The sequence below is a fragment of the Centruroides sculpturatus genome, unplaced genomic scaffold, assembly GCF_000671375.1.
Source record: "Centruroides sculpturatus isolate CEXI.00-Female unplaced genomic scaffold, Cexi_2.0 scaffold556, whole genome shotgun sequence".
NCBI classification, from domain to species: Eukaryota; Metazoa; Arthropoda; class Arachnida; order Scorpiones; family Buthidae; genus Centruroides; species Centruroides sculpturatus.
In genome coordinates, this window is record NW_019384770.1 from 376,047 (window position 1) to 399,606 (window position 23,560).

Here is a 23,560-nt window from a genome sequence, read left to right on the forward strand (position 1 = left end):
TGTTCTACTCGACTGGAGAAAAACATATCCTGAAACGTAATAATTTCATTTTCTGAATATTTTATAAATTTTATCTTTAAATTTAATAAAAATTTCATCCTCGAAATTAAATCATCATTAGTCAAAATTTTATAAATAGTATGTCTAATATTTTCAAGTAAAATACTTGGATCTGTATAATGAGAGATAAATGTTCAATAACTTGTCAATAAATGCCATTTGGCGGAGCAGGGACAATCTAGAGTTGTGTGTATGAGGGAGTTGAAAGTGCTTTTGCATCAATAATAGTTTCATCGAAGGAAGAATCCGATCGAAGATTCTTATAAAATATTTTGCAGTTTTGTAAAAGATCAAGTGCAAAAGCTAAATCAAAATCTTTTGTTTGCATCAACTCGCTTTATCGGATTAATGGAATTTAGTATTTTATGCCAAATAACTAATGAACACAAAAAGTTAAATCGTTTAATACATTTTATTAAACCCGAGGGCCTCGTCTCTTATTAAATTATCGATTTCTTAATTTTCGTAAATGCTTAGCAGGGCGTTGTATACGTCTCCCAAATGAAATCTCAAAGGCTTTAAGGTCTCTATCTCACTCTCCTATCTAGTGTCACTAAACGGTTTCAAAGTTAAACCTTGAACATGGTATATGATAACACCATTAAACAATTATACCATACTATAAAAAGTATCATACAATCAATAATTTTTTACAGAAAAAATTAAAATCTTATGATGAAACCATTACAAAATTATACGATACTATAAAACCATTATACAATAATTTCATGTAATTATACGATGAAAAACATTTTAATAAAATTTGGTATACTCCTCCAAATGCTGTCCTATCCCGTTGAATGCTTGTTTATACTTGTTAAAATCTTTTACGTTGATGTTATATTTGTTAGGTGGGTATGATCCCTTGGTTTTTGTGAGAGAGACATAGAAATTCAACTGAAATTCTTGTATCTGAATTTTCTTGATTTTACTAAACTTTAAAGTCAGGAATTTTTATCTGCTTGCTTTTCTAGATGGTTAGATCCAAATCAAATCTTGTTTTTTTGTTTTCACCAGTCTCACCAGATTTGGATTTGGGACCTCTTTTGTTATTGCCTTTTTTCTCAAAATCAAAATCAAATTTTACAATTAGTTTATAAAAAAAATTATAGTCCAAATTAAGATGTGTATTATCGTTATTATTATCATTGTTATTAAAATAAAAATTATTTAGTACCATCAGAAGACATGATATTTTCAGTAGAAGAATCAATGAGCGAAGTTTTCTTTAGTAGAAGTATTGATGATTGAACTTTTGGGGGGAAATTGCTCATTTTTTATTGTCAGTGACCTACAATTGTATTAGAGGTGATGGTTGAAACTAAATTAGAGCACATCCGTCTTCAAAGGTGATACTTCTTAATCAGTATGAGGAAATGCATGTGTGTTTTTCTGGGTCATTAATTTTAAAACAAACTACAAATCTATCTATGCTAAGCCTACTATCACAATCTTTGAACTGATTGTTAGATATTGACAAAAAAGATTTCTAATAATTTTTCCTCTTTCTATCAGATCTATTGTTATGTGAACTGAGGGGGTTAGAGCGGTGAGCTTTTTTCCACTTATCGGCTTTGTTGTCAGGGATGACATTGTTAAATGAGTGGGAGGGGTAGTGAAGTTGTGACGAGGTGTCGATTGTACTCAAAGATGAGACAATAAAATTAAGAATAACATATTTAATATATAACAAATGAAACAAATACATAGAAATATATTCTAAATTTTTAAAGAAGACGAAAGTATAATGATGATAACATTTCTGCATTGTGACAATAATAGACAGCCGATGTCCATCTTTTCCGTACCCTTGATGTGGGTTCCTGTCCCTGGTGACGGGACCTCCCAGAGATGGTTTACTAATTCTTCTTTACCATCTGGGAGTGTATGTATGTTAGAGTTTTTAGAGCATTGATTGCAGCTGTTAGTTTTTCGATGTCTGCTTTCATCTGTTTTATTTTCGCTTGGTGGGGTTCATCTCTATTACTATTGGCACTATTAACTTTGCATTCTTGAGGCTCTTCCTCAATCCTTGAAGAATTAATCTCACTTCGTTTCGAATATCTATCTGTTTGTTTCACTATTCTTTTAGCTAACTCAACAGCCTCTTCTAATGTTTGAGGGTCAGTGCGGATGACTTCTTTTTGAATGTGGGGCATTAATCCCTGCAAAAACTGATTCTTTAACATATTTTCCTTTATAACTTTATACAGAGGGGAACTTTTTTCCAGGGTCTCCATTGCAGATTTCAGTCTAAAAGTGTAGCTTTTGATTGGTTCTCCCTTTCTCTGTTCTATACGAATGAAGCTCTCTAGGGCGGCATTTGTATTGCTTATTTGTGGGGAGAAGCATTCGATGAGGTCTTCCTTGATTTTTTCAAAGTCCGATCCATGAAAGGATTCACTTTCGAATAGGTAGGTGAGCGGTCTACTCTTTAGTCTGGCTCTTAATATTACAAGTTTTGTTATTTGATCCCATTTCGCTAAACTAGCAACTTGCTCAAAACAATTAAAGAATTGAGCGATGCTGATTGATTTCCTTTTGGCCCGAAAAGAAGGGAATCTTTCCCAAAACTCCAGAGACAATTGGGGCCTCTTGATGGCTGCTGGAAGGCTGTTCACTAGATGTCCTTTGTTCCTCCATATTGGAATTACAATTATGTTAGAATTACAACAATTATGCTACACGTTACACTTTGTTTTTTTTTTTTATATTATAATTACGGATAACTATTTACGCTCGTACAGCAGTACATAGAAAGGTATACACGTATCCTGTCGCGGATGCCAATTATGTGGTGTGACAGGTTAACGAAAAACCATATTATACAAGAATACACCACGTGTTAACACAAATTTTAACAAGAAATAGAGGAAATTATTTATTTACAGTTTATCACCAAATTAATTTTAATACATTAACTTGAACCCGTATATAATACTAAACCGTTCCTGTTGTTCTCTCACGTGGACAAAGCTTATATATCTGGTTACACGTGTGGATCCCGAAGCCGACCAGTGCACAATTCGTTGTGACCATATTATACTAATACTTATGACTAACTTAATTTAACTTATAAACTAATATAATCTAGGTAGAGGAAAAAAGTATAGAAATGTTAGGTTAGAAAGAAATCCCCGTTATCTGTACAAAAAAATTGGGCAACCTCCCAACGTACACTCCCTGACCACATGGATTCGCTCTGTCATCTTCCTCACGTGGTTCTCCCCTCGCTTTCTTCTCTCCGAATGAAAAAAGAAAGTCCCGTCCTCCTACGCTGCCTTGTCGGTTGTTTCCCCTTTTCGGCCCAAAACTAGCCAGAAAGTGCAAAAAGGTCAAAAGAAGAAAAATAGTGTGGGTTATTTTAAGTAAAGAGGAAATTATAGATAACATAAGATATTATCGACTAAAACCATACATATACATGGTGGGATACACCACAGTGTCCTAGCACTTTGGCGTAAGCTTCACAACCAAATACTTCTATGTTTGACATATCTGGCCTTCTTTTATACCATTTTTCAGCATGTGTTACTTCTACTGTGTCAGAATGACAATGATTAAGAAGAGAAGCTGAGCTTCTAACAGCCTCTCCCCAAAGCTTCTCTTCAGCCCTTGATTCATACAGTAGTGCTCTGGCTTTCTCCATAATTGTACGATTAAGCTTTTTAGATTTTCCATTCAGTTGAGGTGTATGGGAATGCTATAATCAAGAACAATTCCTTTGTTATTACATCAATGCTTAAACTCATTACTTGAGTATTCTCCTCCATTGTCACATCTCAATTTTAGAACTTTTAGATTTTGAAGAGCTGCTTCTAGTACAAATTCTTTAATGTATTCAGAGGCTTCAAATTTGTTTTTCAGTAGATATACTACTGCATAATCAGTGTAGTCATCCATAATAGTTAAGAAGTATTTTTCTCATCCCATGTTTTAGGTTCTACAGGGCCACACACATCAGTATGTAGGATCTGCAGAGCACGTTCTGATCTTTGTCTTTCCTTATTGAAAGGTAGTTGTGTTTGTTTAGCTTTGATACATGTTTGGCATGTATGATCTAGTTTCTCACAATCTTTCCATGATATGTTCATTCCATCAACTAGGTTAATTGTTTTCTTTAAGCTGCTAATTCCGGGACGACCCAGTCTTGCATGCCAAAGTTGAGCTTCAGTTTTTTTTTTTTTGTTACACTTCTGTTATTGATTGTATTAAACTTGCTTTGGACTATCATAGAGCTATCCTTACTTGTTGTTTCCAGAGCAACTGTATAAAGTCCATTTTCTTGTTTTATACCCTCACAGATAATATCATCTCCTCTTGTGATGATAACTTTATCTTTGGTAAATGTGACTTTGCTATCATTTTCAGTGACAGCATTAACTGACAACAAGTTTGTACATAAATCAGGCACATATAATGTCTTTTCAAGTATAAAATCTTCACCTTCAATTCCTCCTACTCCATATGTCTTCATTGATTCAGAGTCCTTTGCTACCATCACACTCTTTGTATTTTTGAAAAAACTTTTTAACAGACAAAATGTCATTTGTCGTATGTGCTGTACATCCTGAATCAACCACGAATTCTGTATCTCTTAAGATTTTATTTGACTGTGCTAAGAAGGACACTTTCTGTAAATTTTCGTCCGATGGAGATAATTATGATTAATTCTTTTGAAGACAAAGTGCTTTCCAAAAAATAGGAACCACCATTTATTAACTTTGTGTTCCAGACATTACACTTTTGGCGCTGGTAAAATGTAGATAAGGAAAACTGGCCCATAGTGACGATACCTGGTATCGTCACCAGATACAGTTTTCCTCATCTACATTTTACCAGCTCTTATTTTGTTGTAGATAAAAGCTGAAACAATGCCAGCAAGGTATGATGGAAAATAGAAGACGTCTGAACATCACCAGTTCTTGTTTTTTTTTTAAATATTTATATTTTTAACTGGATATTTTTGTATGTTATAAAGGACTGTTTGGAGGCCAGTAGCCTAAAAGAAAAGGTCAGTCGCCAAAAGTGTAATGTCTGGAACACAAAGTTAATAAATGATGGTTCCTATTTTTTGGAAAGGACTTTGTCTTCAAAAGAATTAATCATAATTAAAGGACACTTTCTCTTTGCTACTTCTTCTGTTGAATGTATTAGGGTCCATATTAGGTCTAAAATAACAGTCCTCTTCAGCATGGTTGTTGTTCTTACACACACCACACCACTTAGTTCTTGCCCTGAAGTAATAGTCTTTGTCAATGTGGTTACCTTTTTTACATATTACATGGACGAGGCAAGGAAGGGCAAACACTCCCTTCCTTGCCTCGTCCTTATAACCGTGTCGCCCCCTCCAACGAACAGGAAGTGAAGGATGGAAAGATCGATAAACGAGAAAACAAAGAACACAAAGAAGAATATTTAATACTAGAATTACGACTAGCGCGTATACTATAATATGGCGTCTCGTCACAGACATTTGTATAGAGAGGTTTCATGTCGACATCACAAGTAACGTCATGAGCATGTGCAATTGTCCAGTGCCATCTTTGTGACTTGTTTACATTTTGTGTGTGTCCACGTGCGCTTTAACTGGAGTTCTTGTATTGTTTCTTTCGTTGCGAATATCACTATGGTTATTTGTTGTGTAATTGGGTGTAATGCTAGTTCACTCAAGAACAAAGGAACCTCATTTTTTAAAATTCCCAGCATTATTTGTCATCAAGGATACCAAACTAAAGAGCTTTCACGACGAAGATAATCTGCATGGCTCTCGAGAATTAACCGGAAAAATTTCAATACGGATAAAGTGAATATCAATACAAGAGTTTGTAGAAACATTTCATTTCAGGTAAGCAATAAATCAAATTACTAGTTATCAATAAATTAAATAAACTTATACATGAGTATCATAGTGTCTGCTTGTAATAAATATACAGTAGAGTTAATATTAAAATGTTAAACAAAGATAATCACTTAGCAGATGAAGAATTAGAAGTGTATTTTAAACCAATTTCCTTCCAGTCTAATTTACATAAATAAATATGTATTTTTTAAGATATAAACCAATAATTTCCATTTTTCATTTACAAATAGTTAAGTTAGTTTATTTTGGTGAGCAACATTAACATTTGTTTAAGATGCTACTTTTTACATTGCATTTTTATATTAGTAACAAATAATTATTACATAGTACATGTAATGTTCAACTTGTTCCTGACAAATTCTTATTATTTATATATAACATACCATAATGATAAGTTATTTTAATATTATGTGAAATTACTAACATTAAACACAGTATATTAATAATAATAAAAATAATTTAATATTAAATTGTCATAATATATTATTTAAAAATTATTTTCATTCCAAAGGAAAACCTTCCTCATTGTATGATGAGTCATCACCAGACTGGGTGCCAACATTATACATGGGGTATGAGAGTGACCACAACTTAACTGCAAATCAGGAGCGTTATGAAAGAGCACGTAATCGCAAGATACAACGAGTGGCCTTAGAAGCTGAAACTCCTAAGGCAGCTGAAGCTTGCACCCAACCTCCTACTGTTAAAGATGCAGAGATCTCAACAACTGCAGAAATGCAAGAAGCAGAGCCTTTAAAATCTAATGCATGGGTACAAACTACATCTTTAGTTGAAACTGTCACTTGTCAGACCGAATTTAAAGCTAAAGATATAGAAAGCTTGCAATTTGAGTGTGCAAACTTGAAAACTGAAGTATTATTATTAAAAAAAACATATGTTCTTAATGAAGATTTTTTTGTGGGTGATGACAGCAAGGTTCATTTTTTAGTGGACTGAGCAATTTTAAATTGCTATCATTGATACTGAACCTTTGTCGTAAACAGATTGATCATCCAAATTCCAGAAAATTAACTCCTTTTCAAGAGATGATAGTATGTTTGATGAGACTTCGCTTAAATTTAAGTCTGGAAGATTTGGCTTACAGATTTAATATATCAAAAGCAACAATATGCCAAATCTTTGACAAGTGGCTGCACATTTTATACATCAGGTTAAGCAGATTGATTGTTTGGCCTGAGAGAGATGTGCTGCAAAAAACTATGCCCAAAGAATTTAAAAAAACTATTGGCAATAAGATTGCAGTAATAATAGACTGTTTTGAGCTTTTTATTGAACGACCTTCGTCATTAGATGCTCACTATTTGACATGGTCCCAGTATAAGCACCATAACACAGTAAAGTTTTTAATAGGTGTTACTCCTCAAGGATCTGTGTCTTTTATATCAGAACCTTGGGGAGGAAGGGTTAGTGACAAACACCTAACCGAACATTCTGGATTGCTTAAATATTTACTGCCTGGGGATTTAGTGCTAGCAGACAGAGGTTTTAACATTATAGATAGTATTGGAATTACTGGAGCACAGCTATCAGTTCCTGCATTTACCAGTAAACAACAACTTTCTGCATTGGAAGTAGCAGAAAGATGTCTCATTTGAGAATCCATGTGGAGCGAGTAATCAGTCGCATTAAAAATAATTTTAAAATTCTAGAGTCAACATTGCCAATTGAGCATGTGACACTAAAGGGACATGACAATGTAACATCAATAGAAAAGATTGTACATGTTAGTTGTGCTTTAATAAATTTATGTAATAGTGTTGTGCCGTTTGAATAAAATCAAGTCTACACTGTGTAATGTTTTAATAAATCTTTATGTACAATTTCAATCTATTGTTTTGAATACCAATGTGCTGTCAGTTCTGATAGTATACATAATTTGAAAAAATTTCTTGCTTTTTCAATGATGCTATTCCACAATGTAAAGTCTCTATAAATCCTCTCAATGTGCAAACTTTTTTCTGTCCAAACTACAAAGTCACAATATTCAACATTACATACAAATATTTGTGTTTGCATTTGGTAGTAATATTTGCTACATTTGTTAATTGTGTAAATACCGTTCTCCTTAACTAAATAATTGGGCGTATTTTCATCAATATTTTGTTCTCGCTGACACCAAGGACATTTCACTTCAACCATTCCTTGGCCACAACAGTTGCAGTCTACAAGACCATCAGGTGAGGCACCAATGAATGGATGAGATGGTAACACATGAAACCCTGTTTCTTTAATAATGAAATTACGATGAAGTTTAGCTTGTTTTTCTTCATATTTTGATCGTGCATGGTTTTCGTGATCACATCCCCATTTTACCGAGGGACTTTTGAATCGATGTTCAAATGGGTAGCAAATTTTTTTAATCAGTGACTTTGCTGGATTAATTAAATTTGTGTGGCATGCTGCTTTCATATTAGATGCAGTTATGCGTCCAGCTCGATACTGATACCAAACTTTCTGTTTGTATTGCTTTGTTGTCAAGTCACTTATGTTTTTTATCTGGTCTTCTGTAAGTTGCAACTCTTGAAACAGTTTGCAACAGTATTCTTCCAGCTCAGGCCAGTCCAGGTTAGCAAGAGATGGATTAAAAAGATTTCCAAACATCAAAGGAAAAGGTATATCCTCACTTGCAACAAAGCAATCAGAAAATCTAGGTGTAACAGCCAAAATGCAAGCTTGTGGATTACATTTTGTTACATCTGACAAAAATGAATCCAGCTCACTGTCAGTCATAGGTGTTACCTTCATGTTTTTCTTTTTGATTGCACTTTGGTTAGCATTTACATCAGTCATGCGGTTATACTTTGCAACTGATGAACTGAAATCTATTTCCTTTAATGGACGAGGAGCAAGAACTCTTGAATGTGGAGGCAACCACTCATTTACTCTGTCAGTGGATGTTTTTGACTCTCGGATTCTAACACCCACTTCTAAGGCAAACAGTACAGCACCAACATGTGAACATGCTGAAGAGCAACCTGCCATACAATTGCAGTGAGCTGTTATGACTTCTCCAGATTTGCCAAGAATCCACACTTTTAAAGGTGGAATTCTTAAGCTTTGAGAATGACTAACCTGAAAAAATAGACATTATGTTAAAAAAATAAACATTGTCAAGAATTTAAGAAAATTGTGTCAAGTTTTACTAATATGCTAGCATTAGAACATTTATATTAACATTTAATTTTAACATGAATAATATTTACATTAATAAACACTAAGTTATATTTTAAAACATAGAAGAGTTTATTGATTTGCTTATATTAATTTAGTTAGGTATAGTGCATTTATAAATGTACTACTAATGTAATTTCAAGCTTTAGCTAGTGCAAACTTATAAACATTACACGTTAAAACTAAAAGTAAGTAGGCTTATTATATGGTAATTTCAACTAGAAAATACAGGTACTGAACAATTTGAATTTAAAAAATTGCCACAGCTGTTTTTCATAAGACTTTTTTACTTTCAGACAAAAATTCTTAGTTAAGAAATACGTAAAAACACGAGTTTAAACAAACAAAAGAAAACATACCTTTGCAAGCAGTATTACTTTGCTATTATTCATTACTTTCACCTTTATATCAGGAGAATCTCAGCCACTTGTTAAATAGTTATGGGCCTCTAAAGATTTGTAAGCTTTCATTTGTGACAGGGTGTAGAAATTTGTTGTCAAAACCAAATAGTTTATGATGTCACCAAATTTTACTTTCGGCCACAACTCTTCATCTACAACGAAGTCTGATAAACTGGCTTCGTATGGATCGCCTTGACATAACGAAATTTTCTCTTTGTATAGAGCTGCATCTCGTCCTGTTAGACTACCAGAATAACCCGCAAGAAAAGAATCATTTTAGCTTTATCCATGATAATAAAACTGCAGTATTTTTGTACGTTTAAATTAAACAAATGCGTCAAACAACAGAACAAGTGCAAGCTAAGCATGCGAAAGCTACCACAAAAATGGCGAAGGGGCGGAGCAAATGTGTGTTTCATCACGTTACATGCAACCTTGAAACCTCTCTATAGGAAATTAACTCATATTAAGGCAAAATATTCACTGCAGTACCTTAGAAGATCATTCTGCAAGTTATTGTGAACCGCGGGGAGGTTGGAGGTCTCCCTTTCCGGCGACAGGTCGTTAAACCTGCTCACTGTCAAGATGGCTTAAATGTTTCTTTTTCCCTATCCCGCGGTAATGGGATTTAATTGTTCGGATCGAGTGGAGGAGGGAGGAGTGCCGTCGGTAAGGTGACAGGCGATATACGAGTAAAAGATTACACCAATTTAACAAGGAAACAACGATTTATTAGTTATCTACATAGACGGTACAATAACTATTATCGAGGGAAATTTCTGAGTCCCTAAAACGCGAAGGGCCGAGAGAGAGAGTTCACAAAAATTTGTTCCATACCTCTTTAGGTTGATAGGTCTCTTGAGGAAATTATATTTTTCTCTTTGAGGAAAATAATAGACGTAGGACACAGTATTAAAGTGACGGCGGATGAACGACTCCTTTGAGAGGGGGAAGCAAGTGGCTTTTATAGTTTTGTCGTGGGAGAATGGTCATGTGACCAATTGTTGTGAGGTAAAAGGTATGCGGATGGGTCAAAGTTGTCCCTGGGCCCATGCTAACTATCAACTTTGGAGTTGGAATGTGGGATTATTTTCAAAATGGACGGATGTTTACTTTGAACGAAAGGGGAGATTAGAAATTTTCCCTTTTTTAAGTTAGGTTTTAGAGGAGAATTTAATTGGGGGTTTTAGGAAAATGCGGGATATTAATTGGAAAATTTGGCAAAAATTCCGGATTTCACATTATCAAAACTACATGGAGACAACTATAAACATTAATGGTGCATACAAAAGGATTTATATTAAACAGAAAACTGACTGGATTTAATAGTCCAATATCAATATTACATTAAATGTAAGAACGCCGATTAGAGGAGAATTTTATTCCGTACCGTCGGGATGGTCTAAGGTCTATGCGTATGTGGGTGGCGGTTTTATGAGGCAGCAGAAGACAAATGTTTTACAGAGGCAAACCATTTATTCTTGATTGAAATTTCTTACATATTTTTACAAAATGGTCCTTCGATCCAAAACTTAAAGATGTCTTTGGTCCTATCGATTGGATAACATGTTTTTCTTTGGTAAAGCTGAAGAGGAGCCCCGGGGCGATGGCGTGATAAAGTTTGGAGGCAAACAGTCACAAGATAGTGGGGATTGGAAGCACCAAGGGAAGTGGACGACGAACACAACAGGTGTCTAGCGAAAGTTTTAGTAGCAGCCCCGTTGTCCTTGGATTTGGTGTTTTTATACGTTTTTTGAGATCAGCTTTTTGCTAATTGGACAGACCTTACATCATCGTTTCTAATTGGTCTCCCACCTGTCTCCAGGTTTTGTAAGAATGCCGATTGGGGGGAAAATTTATTATTTCCCTACCATCGGGATGGTCTAAGGTCTACGCGTATGTGGGTGGCAGTTTTTTAAAGGCAGCAAAGACAGTGTTAAGAAAGGGGAAACGAGGCCGAACTCAGAGGTATAGCCCGTTATAGGTGTAGAAGTTGAAGAAGGAGTAAAGTAGCCAAGAAGGGGTTAGAGAGAAGGGGAAGTAAAGTAAGAAAGGATAGAAGAAATAGAGTCAACCAGGGTCATGGGACCCATGGGCGTCTTGCATCGGCATTTATTAAAAGAAAATACAATGGGTTACATAGAAAACAAATACAAATAATACAAACAAATACATGATGATTATGACATGAGTAGAGACGTTACAAATTAATACAGAAGTATATAATAATACAGTTGATAAAAGCTGTGACATAATTACAAAAGCGTACAGAGGATGCTGAAAGACAAATGTCTGAAATAATCGCGTATACAGGGGAACAGCTTGGGAGCGTCGATGATCCAAAAGGCAAATATAGTATATACATAATATTGTTGAAACATGGGATACCGAAATAAACAATGATTTACATGAAGATTATAACATAAAGTGTGACATTACAGTGACACTACAGTTAAATAAAATTAGGCAGGACGTAGAAATAGTAGATGCTGTTCGACAAATGTTTGTGAGATGGCCGATAACAGTGCGAATTATACATAGGGTTACATGAGATACCAACAAATACAAATAACAATATGTAGGTTAAGACATGAATAGCGATAACAATAAAATACCTAGATATAGAGTAAACAAATACAATAAGCGTGGCGAAATTACAGTTGGAAACAGAAGATGCTGTTTGACAAATGTCATGGATAACTGCGAGATACAGTGGAAAACAGCATGCAGCGTTGTAGAACTATATAGTAGAACACCAGCCTGTCAGTACAGGCACAAGAAAACAGCAGATACATAACGCTGAGTGGCAGAGAATGTGGAACACCAGAGCTAGAGACGGAGAGACAATCTCGATAGTCCAGAGTCCGCTACCAAGAGATTGTTCCCGGTTAATCTAGCTTTTTAATACTAGCAGCAAACTGCTTGAGAGCGTTGAAATTCGTCTTATCCTCGGTGAATGCCTTAAGTTCACAGGGCCAGTGGATGCCGTTGTTGTTGATTACTTGAGCAAGTGTCTTTCTCTGTGTCCTGTAGAAGGGGCACAAGAAAATGATATGATGCGTCTTCGTCTTCATTCATATCACAATTGCAGAGCCCATTTGATTTATGAAGGAACCTCTTTAGGTAAGAGTTCAAGTTCCCGTGCCCCGTCAGTAGCTGCGTGACTTGGAAGGAGGGGAAGAGGGGGTGACTGAGACTATCCGTTGGTGAAGGATAGAATCTGTGGGTCAGCCTACCAGTTGTGCAATTGTCCCACCTTATTTTCCATGTTTTCAAAATTATGTCATGCGTCAGTTTGCGAAGACGTCTATTGCTGATTTTATGGTAGCTGAAGTTGGTGGCCCTGGTAGGGGCAATACGAGCGAGAAGGTCTGCCCTGTCGTTCCCTGCGTTCCCAGAGTGCCCCTTGACCCATTGTATAGCGACCCTGATGTTTATTCTTTGTAGACCCTGTAATTTGTTTATGCTGTCCTTTACGATAGGAAGCATGTTATTGGCATTAATGATTTGCTGGATTGCTGTCCGACTATCACTGAGAATGCAGAAGTTATGGTTGAGCCACTTATGTTGATTATTTACTATCCAGTTGATGGCATTGTAAATGGCGTAGGACTCCGCCTGATTAATGGTACAGTGAGAGGCAAGGTTCCTGCTCCACTGATGGAGACAATGATTTCCTTTGTGAACTACCATGGCGCAGCCCACCCCAAGTTCGGAGTAGGACCCGTCAGTGAAAATGCTAATTGTCCGATTATCACTGTGATAGTTCCCGGAAGGGTCAATGAAGGTTAGGCTAGGATGAATTGGCTGATGCGTGAAGCACTTATCTATACCGTTGGTATTCACTAGATTAGCGAGTGTACAAAAGTCCGTATTGTATACTTCTTTGGCAACCGTAGTACAGAATTGTTCCATGTTAATGAGGTTGTTGGCTAGCTTGCAGAGATTATATTTGATATAATTTTCTTTGATCTTGAGATCGATTGGCAGAGTACGGTTGATGACCAAGAGGGCCTCCGTTGGTGCAGTCTTATAAGATTTAGCTATGTTAATTGCTAGTAGCNATCTACAACGAAGTCTGATAAACTGGCTTCGTATGGATCGCCTTGACATAACGAAATTTTCTCTTCGTATATAGCTGCATCTCGTCCTGTTAGACTACTAGAATAGCCCGCAAGAAAAGAATCTTTTTTAGCTTTATCCATGATGATAAAACTGCAGTATTTTTGTACGTTTAAATTAAACAAATGCGTCGAACAACAGACCAAGTGCAAGCTAAGCATGCGAAAGCTACCACAAAAATAACGAAGGGGCGGAGCAAACGTGTGTTTCATCACGTGACATGCGACCTTGAAACCTCTCTATACTACATTTATCCTACGATAGATGGTGCGCGTGTATACGAGCATTTCATCGTGAGCATTTCAGCACGGTTAGGAGTTGAAACTTGGAATTTGGTACACAGTTAAGCCGGAAGCACACATGTGGCGCGGCAAAGAAAAGCGGTGTCGCAATCGCATTTTCGCCGTCGGCGGCAATCCGCTTACATTTCGGCGCATGCGTTCACTATTCAAGATGGCGAACGATACCGATATTGTCGCTATTTACGTGTTTACAAATTTTTCGGAGTGTGGGAGACGTCGACATCGACGCTCAAGCCGGTATATACCGATCGAATAGTATTCCTCCGAACTTTGACACTCTCCCTTGTAATTCCAGTCTGTTATTTTTCTGACAAAACATGTATTCGCGATACTGTCGGGTAGGCACTCGTTAAGTTTTGCATCTGCTTTTCTTTTCGAAAGGTGAGAGTATAATAGCAAAGGTAGAGAGTGGGCAGAAGATGCCTAATGTTGCTGGGCAATATGGCATGAACAGGTCTACAGTAGGCCGCAGTTTAATCTTATTTAAGAAAAATACTGTATAATGAAGAAGACTTAAGTGGCTAAAGGAGTAACAAAAATCACATTTGAGAAATAAAGAACATCGAAGAGTTCCTAATGGAACCTGAAACGGATCTGACGACAGAAGAACGCCAAGAACTCTTGAATGAAGAACATCAAGAAACTCGGCGAGATATGTTTTCTTCTGAAAAAGAGGATTAATGCCGATATCTGTTATTTAAGATCTTTTGAAGAAGTGGGAGGATGTCAGAACAACAGTGTTTGAATGGCATTCAAACCAGGTTGAGGTTAATAGGCTTAGGGATCTCTATAATTACAATGCTATTAATTACTTTTGAAAAATCCTAAAGAAGAGAGAAAAGCAATCGTCAATTGACAGATTCTTTAACTTTTTCAAACGGAAAAAACAAGACTAATAAAAATGCAAGACTGTGTATGTATGTATTTTTATTATTACATATAAATACACGTAGTAAGAAAGTACCAGTATATATTATTTTATTTTTGGAGTCTCCAGAACGAATTAATTAAATTCCCATTAAAACCTATAGTAAATCGATAATCGGTTAACGAACAATTCGGATAGCGAACAAAGTCTTGGAACGGTTTATGTTTGTTAACCGATCACTCACTGTATTATAATAAGTTACAACATACCATGACTTTCGGGATTTCTTATAGGTAGTGTTGACACGTATACATTCCGTTTAAAATTACTTATTTACAGTTAAAATTGTTTTACTGTTAAAATACAATTATAGTTTAAAATATATTTACAATTAAAAGTACTATTACATTTAAAGTTTCTTGACTTAACGTCAAACATTTTCTAGCACAGGGATGGCCAACCTTTTCAGAAGGCGGGCCAAATTTAAGAAATAATATTTCCTTCCGGGCCACGCACCTAATTTTTTTTTTAGTTAATTTAAAGTAAACAAGCAAGCATGCTACAGCTTGCTTGTTTACTTCCGAGTAGGTGAGATCGTGGTCAAGCACTTGCCTGGTTTAATGTAAAAAAAAAACACAAAAAATAGGTATATTTATTTTTTTAAAGAAAATAAAACATAACCGAGAATCAAACATATTTATTAGACAATTTAAAAATATTGAAAAGTGAGACATCTGNTTTACAGTTAAAATTGTTTTACTGTTAAAATACAATTATAGTTTAAAATATATTTACAATTAAAAGTACTATTACATTTAAAGTTTCTTGACTTAACGTCAAACATTTTCTAGCACAGGGATGGCCAACCTTTTCAGAAGGCGGGCCAAATTTAAGAAATAATATTTCCTTCCGGGCCACGCACCTAATTTTTTTTTTAGTTAATTTAAAGTAAACAAGCAAGCATGCTACAGCTTGCTTGTTTACTTCCGAGTAGGTGAGATCGTGGTCAAGCACTTGCCTGGTTTAATGTAAAAAAAACACACAAAGTAGGTATATTTATTTTTTGAAGAAAATAAAACATAACTGAGAATCAAACATATTTATTAGACAATTTAAAAATATTTAAAAGTGAGACATCTGACTTTGTTTTACAGAACTAAGTGCATCAAAATTGATCTCCACTGATGTTGTCGCTACACGCAAACAGTTTTCCAAATGAACATCAGTAATTCGATCTCACTTGTGATTTGATGTAGCCTACTTCATGCGACTAAAAAGCTGTTCACAGGCATAAATGTTTCCACATAGCGAAACCATCGACAGAGCATGTTTGTAAAAAGCAGGATATTTATCCTTGTCCAGATACGTTTCATAGAACTCTTCCAAACAAACTTGATGGAATTTCTCCAACGTTTCAAGGTTTACTTACTTACAGAATCGATATGGTAGAAAGGCTACTTGGTTAAAGTAGTTTGAACTGTAATTATAAATATGTTAAATATTGAACAGAAACGTACTCGGCAAAATAATTAATCAAGTAACGAACACCTTATTCTTTGCCAAGGGAGTTTATTAAAAACTAACATTTTCGATCTACTCCATAGATCATCCTCAGGTTGAAACATTCGAATTTGGAATAACAAAAATAGAACGCCAAATTCAAATTAAAAGAGATAAAACCGACATCGTAGCAACTAATTAAAATAAAAATTATAGCGTAAAAATACAAAAATTTAAAAATAAATAACATAAACTACTAAATAATATTATAAGCTACTATTTGTTAACCAATAAAAATTATTAAAGTTTCCATATCGCGATTGCGGATATGGCACAATTCAAGAGCTACTTGTAAGTTTTTTAAGTTTTTGAACGGCGTACTTCCATGCTGAGGGTAGGCCCTCCGCATCTCTGGCGTTTATGCATTTTTCATCTAACTTGCTCTTATATATTTCCATCTTTTCGGCAGTTTTCGCTAAAGATATAGCTCTGATGGATGAGGAAGTGGGAGCAGTATTAGATTACGAGAGTTTATACCCTTCAATTAAAATTGAGTCTTGTTTGAAAATGTTAATGGCGTTCTTGTTTAAAGAAAACTCAGAGTTGATACACCACAGGAACGAAGTTTTAGAGATGGCTAATCTTGTATGCTGTGAATCCTTCTTTGGCTTTGAAGGCCAAACGTACAAACAAAACAGGGGAGTTCCTATGGGAAGCCCAATATCGGGTCTTCTATTCGAATTGGTGGTAAAAAAAATAGAGGAAAAGGTTGTGCATAGCTTCAGAAATGATATTGTTTACTTCAAGAAATATGTGGACGATATCTTTATACTATGGAAAAGTAATCGAGGAATCAGTAATTTTATTGAAAGAATCAACGATAACAAAGACGACCTAAACCTGAAGCTAGAGCAGAAAAGTTCTGTAATGATACATTTCTTGGATATCAATATCACCTTTAAGAAAGGGCATTTATCTACTAATGTGTATACCAAACCAACGCATAGCCCACTCTACATTCCTGCGCAGTCCAGTGATCCATTTCGTTATAAATTAGCAGCTTTTCGTGCCTTAGTTAGAAGGGCTTTTCTATATTGCGATAACATTATGTACAGAAATAAAGAAATGAAAAGGATTATGCAGATAGCAGAAACCTTGGGTTACAGAAGAAACATAATCACTGGCATTATTAGAAAATTCGAGATAGGCGATACAGGAGCCTCTAAACAAGGGCCTAGTAAATACACAAAGTATACATTCAACAAAAATGTAAGAACTGTCATGAAGGAGATTGCGGACAATAAAGGATCAACGTTGATCGTAAAACGAGCTCCGAATCCGTACAAGATCCTAAGAAATGATAAAGGGGATATTAAGAAAGAAGATAAAGCAGGAGTGTATAGGATCCCGTACGAGAACCAGCAGTTAGGAATAGAAAAGGAGTACATAGGAGTTACAACGAGAAACCTAGGAATAAGGGTCAAAAAGCATAAATATGATATTAGAAAAAGATCTAACACAACGGTTCTGGCCCAAATGGCTCAGGCCGATGGATCCGTAGTTAGGTGGGAGGATGCGGAAATCATCAGAGAAGTGCACTCCCCAATTTTACCGAAAACTGCCGAAAAGATGGAAATATATAGGAGCAAGTTAGATGAAAAATGCATAAACGCCAGAGATGCGGAGGGCCTACCCTCAGCATGGAAGTATGCCGTTAAAAAACTTACAAGTAGCTCTTGAATTGCTCCATATCCGCAATCGCGATATGGAAACCTTAATGATTTTTATCGGTTAACAAATAGTGGCTTATAATATTATTTAATAGTTTATGTTATTTATTTTTAAATTTTTGTATTTTTACGCTATAATTTTTATTTTAATTAGTTGCTTCGTTGTCGGTTTTATCTCTTTTAATTTGAATTTGGCGTTCTATTTTTGTTATTCCAAATTCGAATGTTTCAACCTGAGGATGATCTATGGAGTAGATCGATAACGTTAGTTTTTAATAAACTCCCTTGGCAAAGAATAAGGTGTTCGTTACTTGATTATGTTAAATATGTAATTTTATCGTCGATTGCAAAATCTTTCCAGATGCATTGGCGACAATAAAACGAAACTACAGAATAACACGTAACTTTGTCAAGCTGGACTGAAAGTAGTTATGAATATGAGCCCGACAGCATTGTGAGCTTCCCGAAAACGCCGAAGACCACAGAACATTTAGCCTATAGCTGAAGTTGAAGTCTCATATTAAATTTTATCAACACTTAGCGTCGGACAAAAAACTAAGTAACCTTGAGTGTCAAATAGCAGGATATTTGAAATAGCTAAAAAATCTATGAATTTTTCAAAAAATGAAAGATATTTCGAATTTCTCTTAGCTATATAGCCATGTATCATGTTATCGTATCATGTATTTTTAAATACATGATACGATAACATGATACATGGCTCCATAATATTATCAGTTTTTCTTTTAAATAAAAAGTTCAGAAAAACACTTATAAAAATTCAGAAAACAGAAATCTACTAGCCCACAAAAAATTATTTAAATGTAAGGCCCGGATGAAATTCAAAATTTGGTATTAAAATGTTAACGAATATCCGATGGGATAGTTAAACTTTCACCTTTCGTAAATAAACCACGACGCAAAACTTAACGAGTGCCCGTCCGACAGTCTCGCAAAGACTATAAAAATTATTTGTCAGAAACGTAAACAAAAAGCTGGAATTGCAAGGGAGAGTTTCAAAATTCGGAGAAATATTATACTATCCGATCGGTATCGGGTTGAGCGTCGATGTTAACGTCTCCCGTGCTCCGAAAGGTTTCGAATTGTTACCTGAAGACAAGGGAAAATCAATCGGTATTCATTATTTTTCTGTCGCTTCTTTTTATGTTTGTTCTAGGGCTGTGGAGTCGGAGTCGAAGTCGGATGGTAAGGAAAAGTCGGAGTCGGAGTCAGAGTTGGAGTCGGTAGATTTTTACGCGACTCCACAGCCCTGGTTTGTTCAGTAAAGTGTTCGTTATCCGAACATGTGTTCGTTGTCCGATCATAAAAATCTTTGAGAAAGTGTTTGTTATCCGATTTGTTCGCTATCTGAACTGTTCGTTAACCGATCACCCACTGTACTTGTAAAGTTTCTTTCTTTTCGTTTTTCGATATCCGTCGTTTGCACGTGGTTCTTCCTTCTTGACCTTCTTTTGTTCCACGCTTGCCCTGTTGTTTTAACCGCTTCCGGTTTTGGAAGATTAACTACACCCTTACATACTATAAATTAATTTTTCTAATTATTACTATTTCTAATTACTATTATTATCATTATTATTGCTGTTGAAGATATTATTAAATTTATTATAATAATTTTAACCAATTGTCATGAATTTTAACGCTTAAAATTTTTCGGCTTTTTATTATTTCGTAACTTTCTTTAAATTTTTTTTGTACCAATTCGTTTCTATGTGTAAAATTCTCACTTCATCTTTGTTTATACAGTACAGTAATACCTCGACTTACGCGATTTTCAAATCTGGTCGATTCATCTTTTGTTTGAGCGCCACGAAACTGATGATTACTCACTTCCCCCACACTATTGTTCAGCTTACATGTTCGGACGTGTCACGCGGAATCGACACATAAATAACATAAAATAAATTGTAGCTATTTTTGTGTTTGTTATATCTACGAAGACTTGAGAAACCCTATGTGGTGATTTCTTGTAACCGTGAACAAATCAAAAGACAAGATAAGATTAACAAAAACATTTATTAGGTTACATACATCCGATTTAAATTTTACACAAATTGCGAAATTATACCCCGACTTACGCGGTTATCCCTCGGTCCTACCTATCGCGTAAGTTCGGGGTACCACTGTATTACAATTGTTTATTGTGCAATGGTCGTAAAAAACTGAATTTATCTTTCTATGTTTCAGATCGGCGATATGTTCTTTTAGACGTGTTTCTACTATTCTTTTATTATCTCCTATGTAGTTTTTTGGGTTTTTACAGGTGCATGGTATTGAGTAGACTGCATTCGTTGTGCTGTATATATCTTCTATCTTATTGCTTGGTATAGGTTTAATTTTTTTGTATTCTTTGTTGCAATTTTTCATAAGTTGGAGCAAGTTTTATATTCACTTTGTTGAGGTCTTTACTTATTTCTTCGAAGAAGCTTTTCATGTAAGGAAAAGCTTTATATTTTACGTCTGTGTTCTTGTTTTTTGATTTCATTTGCTCATTCTTATTGTTGATTTTACTTTCACATTTTTGTATTACTCTGTTTGTGTAACCGTTTAATTGAAATTCAGCTTTTAGTTCTTTGATATATTTGTTTATATTTTGCATTGTACTTGTTCTGTTTATGATTTTTTTTATATTCCACACTGAATATGATTTCCTTTATATATTGTGGAGTATTTGAATTGTAGTTTATGACTGTTTGGATTTCGCTTTGTTTTTATATGGTTTAAATTCTAGTATTTTTTTTCTTCGTTTTATCACTATATGAAGGTAGTTTATTTCTGTGTTTGTTTCGTTTTCTATATTAAATTTAATTTCATTATTTAGTTTATTTATCTTGTATTCTATTTCCTCTATTCTTACCATTGTTTGGTCGTATGAAGTAATTATGTCGTTCACATATCTTTTGTAAAATGTTATGCCTGTGATATTATTAATTTCTTCATCTATGTGTATCATGACAAGCTCTGCTAATTTCGGACCTGTAACTGATTCCATGCTAATTTCTGCTTTTTGTGTAAAAAATTTTCCGTTTGTGATGAAATAATAGAGAATTTGCGGCCGACGTTTACAACGCGAAAACGTGTACGTCGGAGGTTCAGTGCCGCCGTCCTGTGAGCCTAGAAGTTTGACAATGGCGTTCGGAACTTCAGTAGAATCGTGCTCGACGTTCTAAACGCCGTTGTCAAATTTATAGGCTCACAGGAAGGCCTATCTACGATCGGTCTTACTTCTTCACCTGGTTTGTGTGTCTTCAATTGTATGTTCACTATTGGTGTTTTGCCATTTTCATTTTCTAATAAATTATAGGCTCACAGGAAGGCTTATCTACGATAGGTCTTACTTCTTCACCTGGTTTGTGTGTCTTCAATTGTATGTTCAGTATTTGTGTTTTGCCATTTTAATTTTCTAATAAATTATACATTTTTAAAATAACTCTTATTTAAAAAATCAGCTACAGTACNTGTTTTAAAATGATAGAAAATTGAAAAAATAACAATTTAATTCTCTGGAGTGGAAAAAGTATTAAATGCTCTTCAAAATATCATTTAAAAAATTCATATTACATTTACTTAATTATTGGTTTGATGATATAGCGGAAAATTGATGCGCTATATCATGTGTTACTGAGGCAAGTACTACAGTACTGTACAGTACATAGCGCTTGCGTGGAATCGAAAGTGTTACTCTGTGAAAAGTCTATAGTAAGTCTACAAGTATGTATTTTCAACATCTAACAACTCGTGTTTTTTTCATTTCTGAACAGTACTTTCTTAGTTCTAATAAGTGTCTTCCAGTAACGGAGTTAATAAAATTATTGAACTCTGGTAGTTCATGTATCGTGGGTTTGGGCATGGCCAATAGTAACTAATTTTGCATAGCTGGGCTGGCCACATGGAGTTAGTAACCGGGAGTTTTCTGGGTTTTCTTCACGTTAGTAACACCTAGAATTCAGCTTTCCATAAAAGTCTTCTGGAGATTTATCTCCCTCGGCAGATCGCTGATATGTCTCGTTGCCCTAACCAAATAAATTAAACTAATTCTAACGAGCGATTATTTGTTGTGACATCGTAACAATGCAGGGCTACAACTTTTCGACACTATGTTCCTCAATTCTTTTAGTAGTTGTCATGCCTTCCTACATTATACTTCTCCTTTAACAATAGAGTCGTGCCGGTTATCTAACTTTATTTAGAGGGAAATTTGAGATTGAAGTAACGTGACTTACGACTTTCATTAGAATGCTTTTATTTTCCATATTATGTCTCGACTTTTAGCTATCTAACTCTTTTGTCGAGATTAAGGAAAAACAGAAAGACACACAGTGGACGACGGTCGGAATTTATAGATCTACAATTTTGCATTCCAATAATTTTTCTATAAACGCAATATTTACGACAACATACTTCCCACGTAGTTTATACAATTTGTTGTCAAAATTGAAACCTTTATTATCACATGAAAGAAATTATTTTAAATTTTTAAAAGATTTATTTTAATAAAACTGCAATTTGAAAAATTGTAGACCTATAAATTTGTTCGACAATCTGTCTTTCCTTAATCTCGAAAATGAAATCAGATAGATGAAAACATATATGGAAACCTTAGGGGCAGAAAGCCCCGATATTAACTATATATGAACTTTCGATGCAAACCGGATGTCACGTTATTTCAGTTTAAATCTTTCCCCTGAAAGCAGTTAATAGATAACCAGCAAGACTCTATTGTTAAAGGATAAGTATGATGTATTGCACAGGAGTAAGCCACTGCTAATTCGAGGTGGAGGGCATATATTTTAAATTAAAAGAATTAAAAATAAGGCTAAAAATTGCACAATAAATAATTGCTCGTTTAAACAAGTTTTATATTAAGTCTTTCGGATGTTAAGGTTAGCAACTTCGATCAAATGCGAAGCCATTAAAATCTGTTTAACACGGATCACTTTTCAAGTAGACCAGTATTAATTAATAAGCCTAGTAGGAAGGTATTTTTGTTGAGCCACAAATTCGAAAACTTGTAAAGGATCCCAGTTTAACCAAGTTTTGGAGGGAAAAGAAAAGGAAGCTTGGGAAGCCATAGAGGGAGTTATTCGTGGATTCTTATGCAAGAAAAGAGATAATAACCACACTCGGTTAGTGACAATACTTCTGGAGAAATATCATCAGCTCAAATGCAACATGCCCCTCAAAATCCATTTTCTCGATTCACACCTAGACTTTTTCCTTCCTTGTTGTGGAGCTGTCAGTGATGAACATGGAGAAAGATTCCACCAAGATATTTCTGTATTGGAACAAAGATATCAAGGCCATTGTAATGAAGAAATGATTGCGGATTACTGCTAATCTGTGTGTAGGGATGCACCAGAACTCACTTACAAGAGGCAAGCCAGAAGAAAATGATCTCATGAAGTCACCACATAATTCTCTTCACACCGTAACACCTGCCAGGTATTCTTTAATTAATTTAGAACTCTTAAAGTTGCTGTAATTTAAAAAAATTCAAAAGCACT

At 35.0% G+C, this 23,560-nt stretch overlaps 4 protein-coding genes across 4 annotated transcripts; 2 read left to right on the forward strand and 2 right to left on the reverse strand.

The window, feature by feature from the left end:
* The first annotated feature begins 827 nt into the window (after positions 1 to 827).
* Positions 828 to 7,683, forward strand: LOC111628974. Its single transcript, XM_023372833.1, has one exon. The coding sequence runs from the start codon at positions 6,970 to 6,972 to the stop codon at positions 7,537 to 7,539; it is 570 nt and encodes a 189-aa protein (XP_023228601.1). The 5' UTR covers positions 828 to 6,969; the 3' UTR covers positions 7,540 to 7,683.
* Positions 7,640 to 9,507, reverse strand: LOC111628965. The gene is made up of 2 exons (XM_023372823.1): positions 9,475 to 9,507; positions 7,640 to 9,016 (listed from the first exon to the last, which is right to left on the reverse strand). The coding sequence occupies exons 1-2, from the start codon at positions 9,505 to 9,507 to the stop codon at positions 7,772 to 7,774; spliced, it is 1,278 nt and encodes a 425-aa protein (XP_023228591.1). The 3' UTR covers positions 7,640 to 7,771.
* Positions 9,508 to 12,483: 2,976 nt separating this feature from the next.
* Positions 12,484 to 13,629, reverse strand: LOC111628966. The gene has a single exon (XM_023372824.1). The coding sequence runs from the start codon at positions 13,627 to 13,629 to the stop codon at positions 12,484 to 12,486; it is 1,146 nt and encodes a 381-aa protein (XP_023228592.1).
* Positions 13,630 to 16,800: 3,171 nt separating this feature from the next.
* On the forward strand, positions 16,801 to 18,048 carry LOC111628967. The gene has a single exon (XM_023372826.1). It carries the CDS (start codon positions 16,801 to 16,803, stop codon positions 18,046 to 18,048), a length of 1,248 nt encoding a protein of 415 aa, XP_023228594.1.
* The last annotated feature ends 5,512 nt before the right edge of the window (positions 18,049 to 23,560 follow it).

Bases quoted from the DNA above. Each gene is read 5' to 3' on its own strand.
- LOC111628974 (XM_023372833.1), top strand. From the start codon at position 6,970: ATGATAGTATGTTTGATGAGACTTCGCTTAAATTTAAGTCTGGAAGAT.
- LOC111628965 (XM_023372823.1), bottom strand. From the start codon at position 9,507: ATGAATAATAGCAAAGTAATACTGCTTGCAAAG. The intron at 9,017-9,474 runs GTATGTTTTCTT...CTATTTTTTCAG, and splicing joins AAGTAATACTGCTTGCAAAG to GTTAGTCATTCTCAAAGCTT.
- LOC111628967 (XM_023372826.1), top strand. From the start codon at position 16,801: ATGGATGAGGAAGTGGGAGCAGTATTAGATTACGAGAGTTTATACCCT.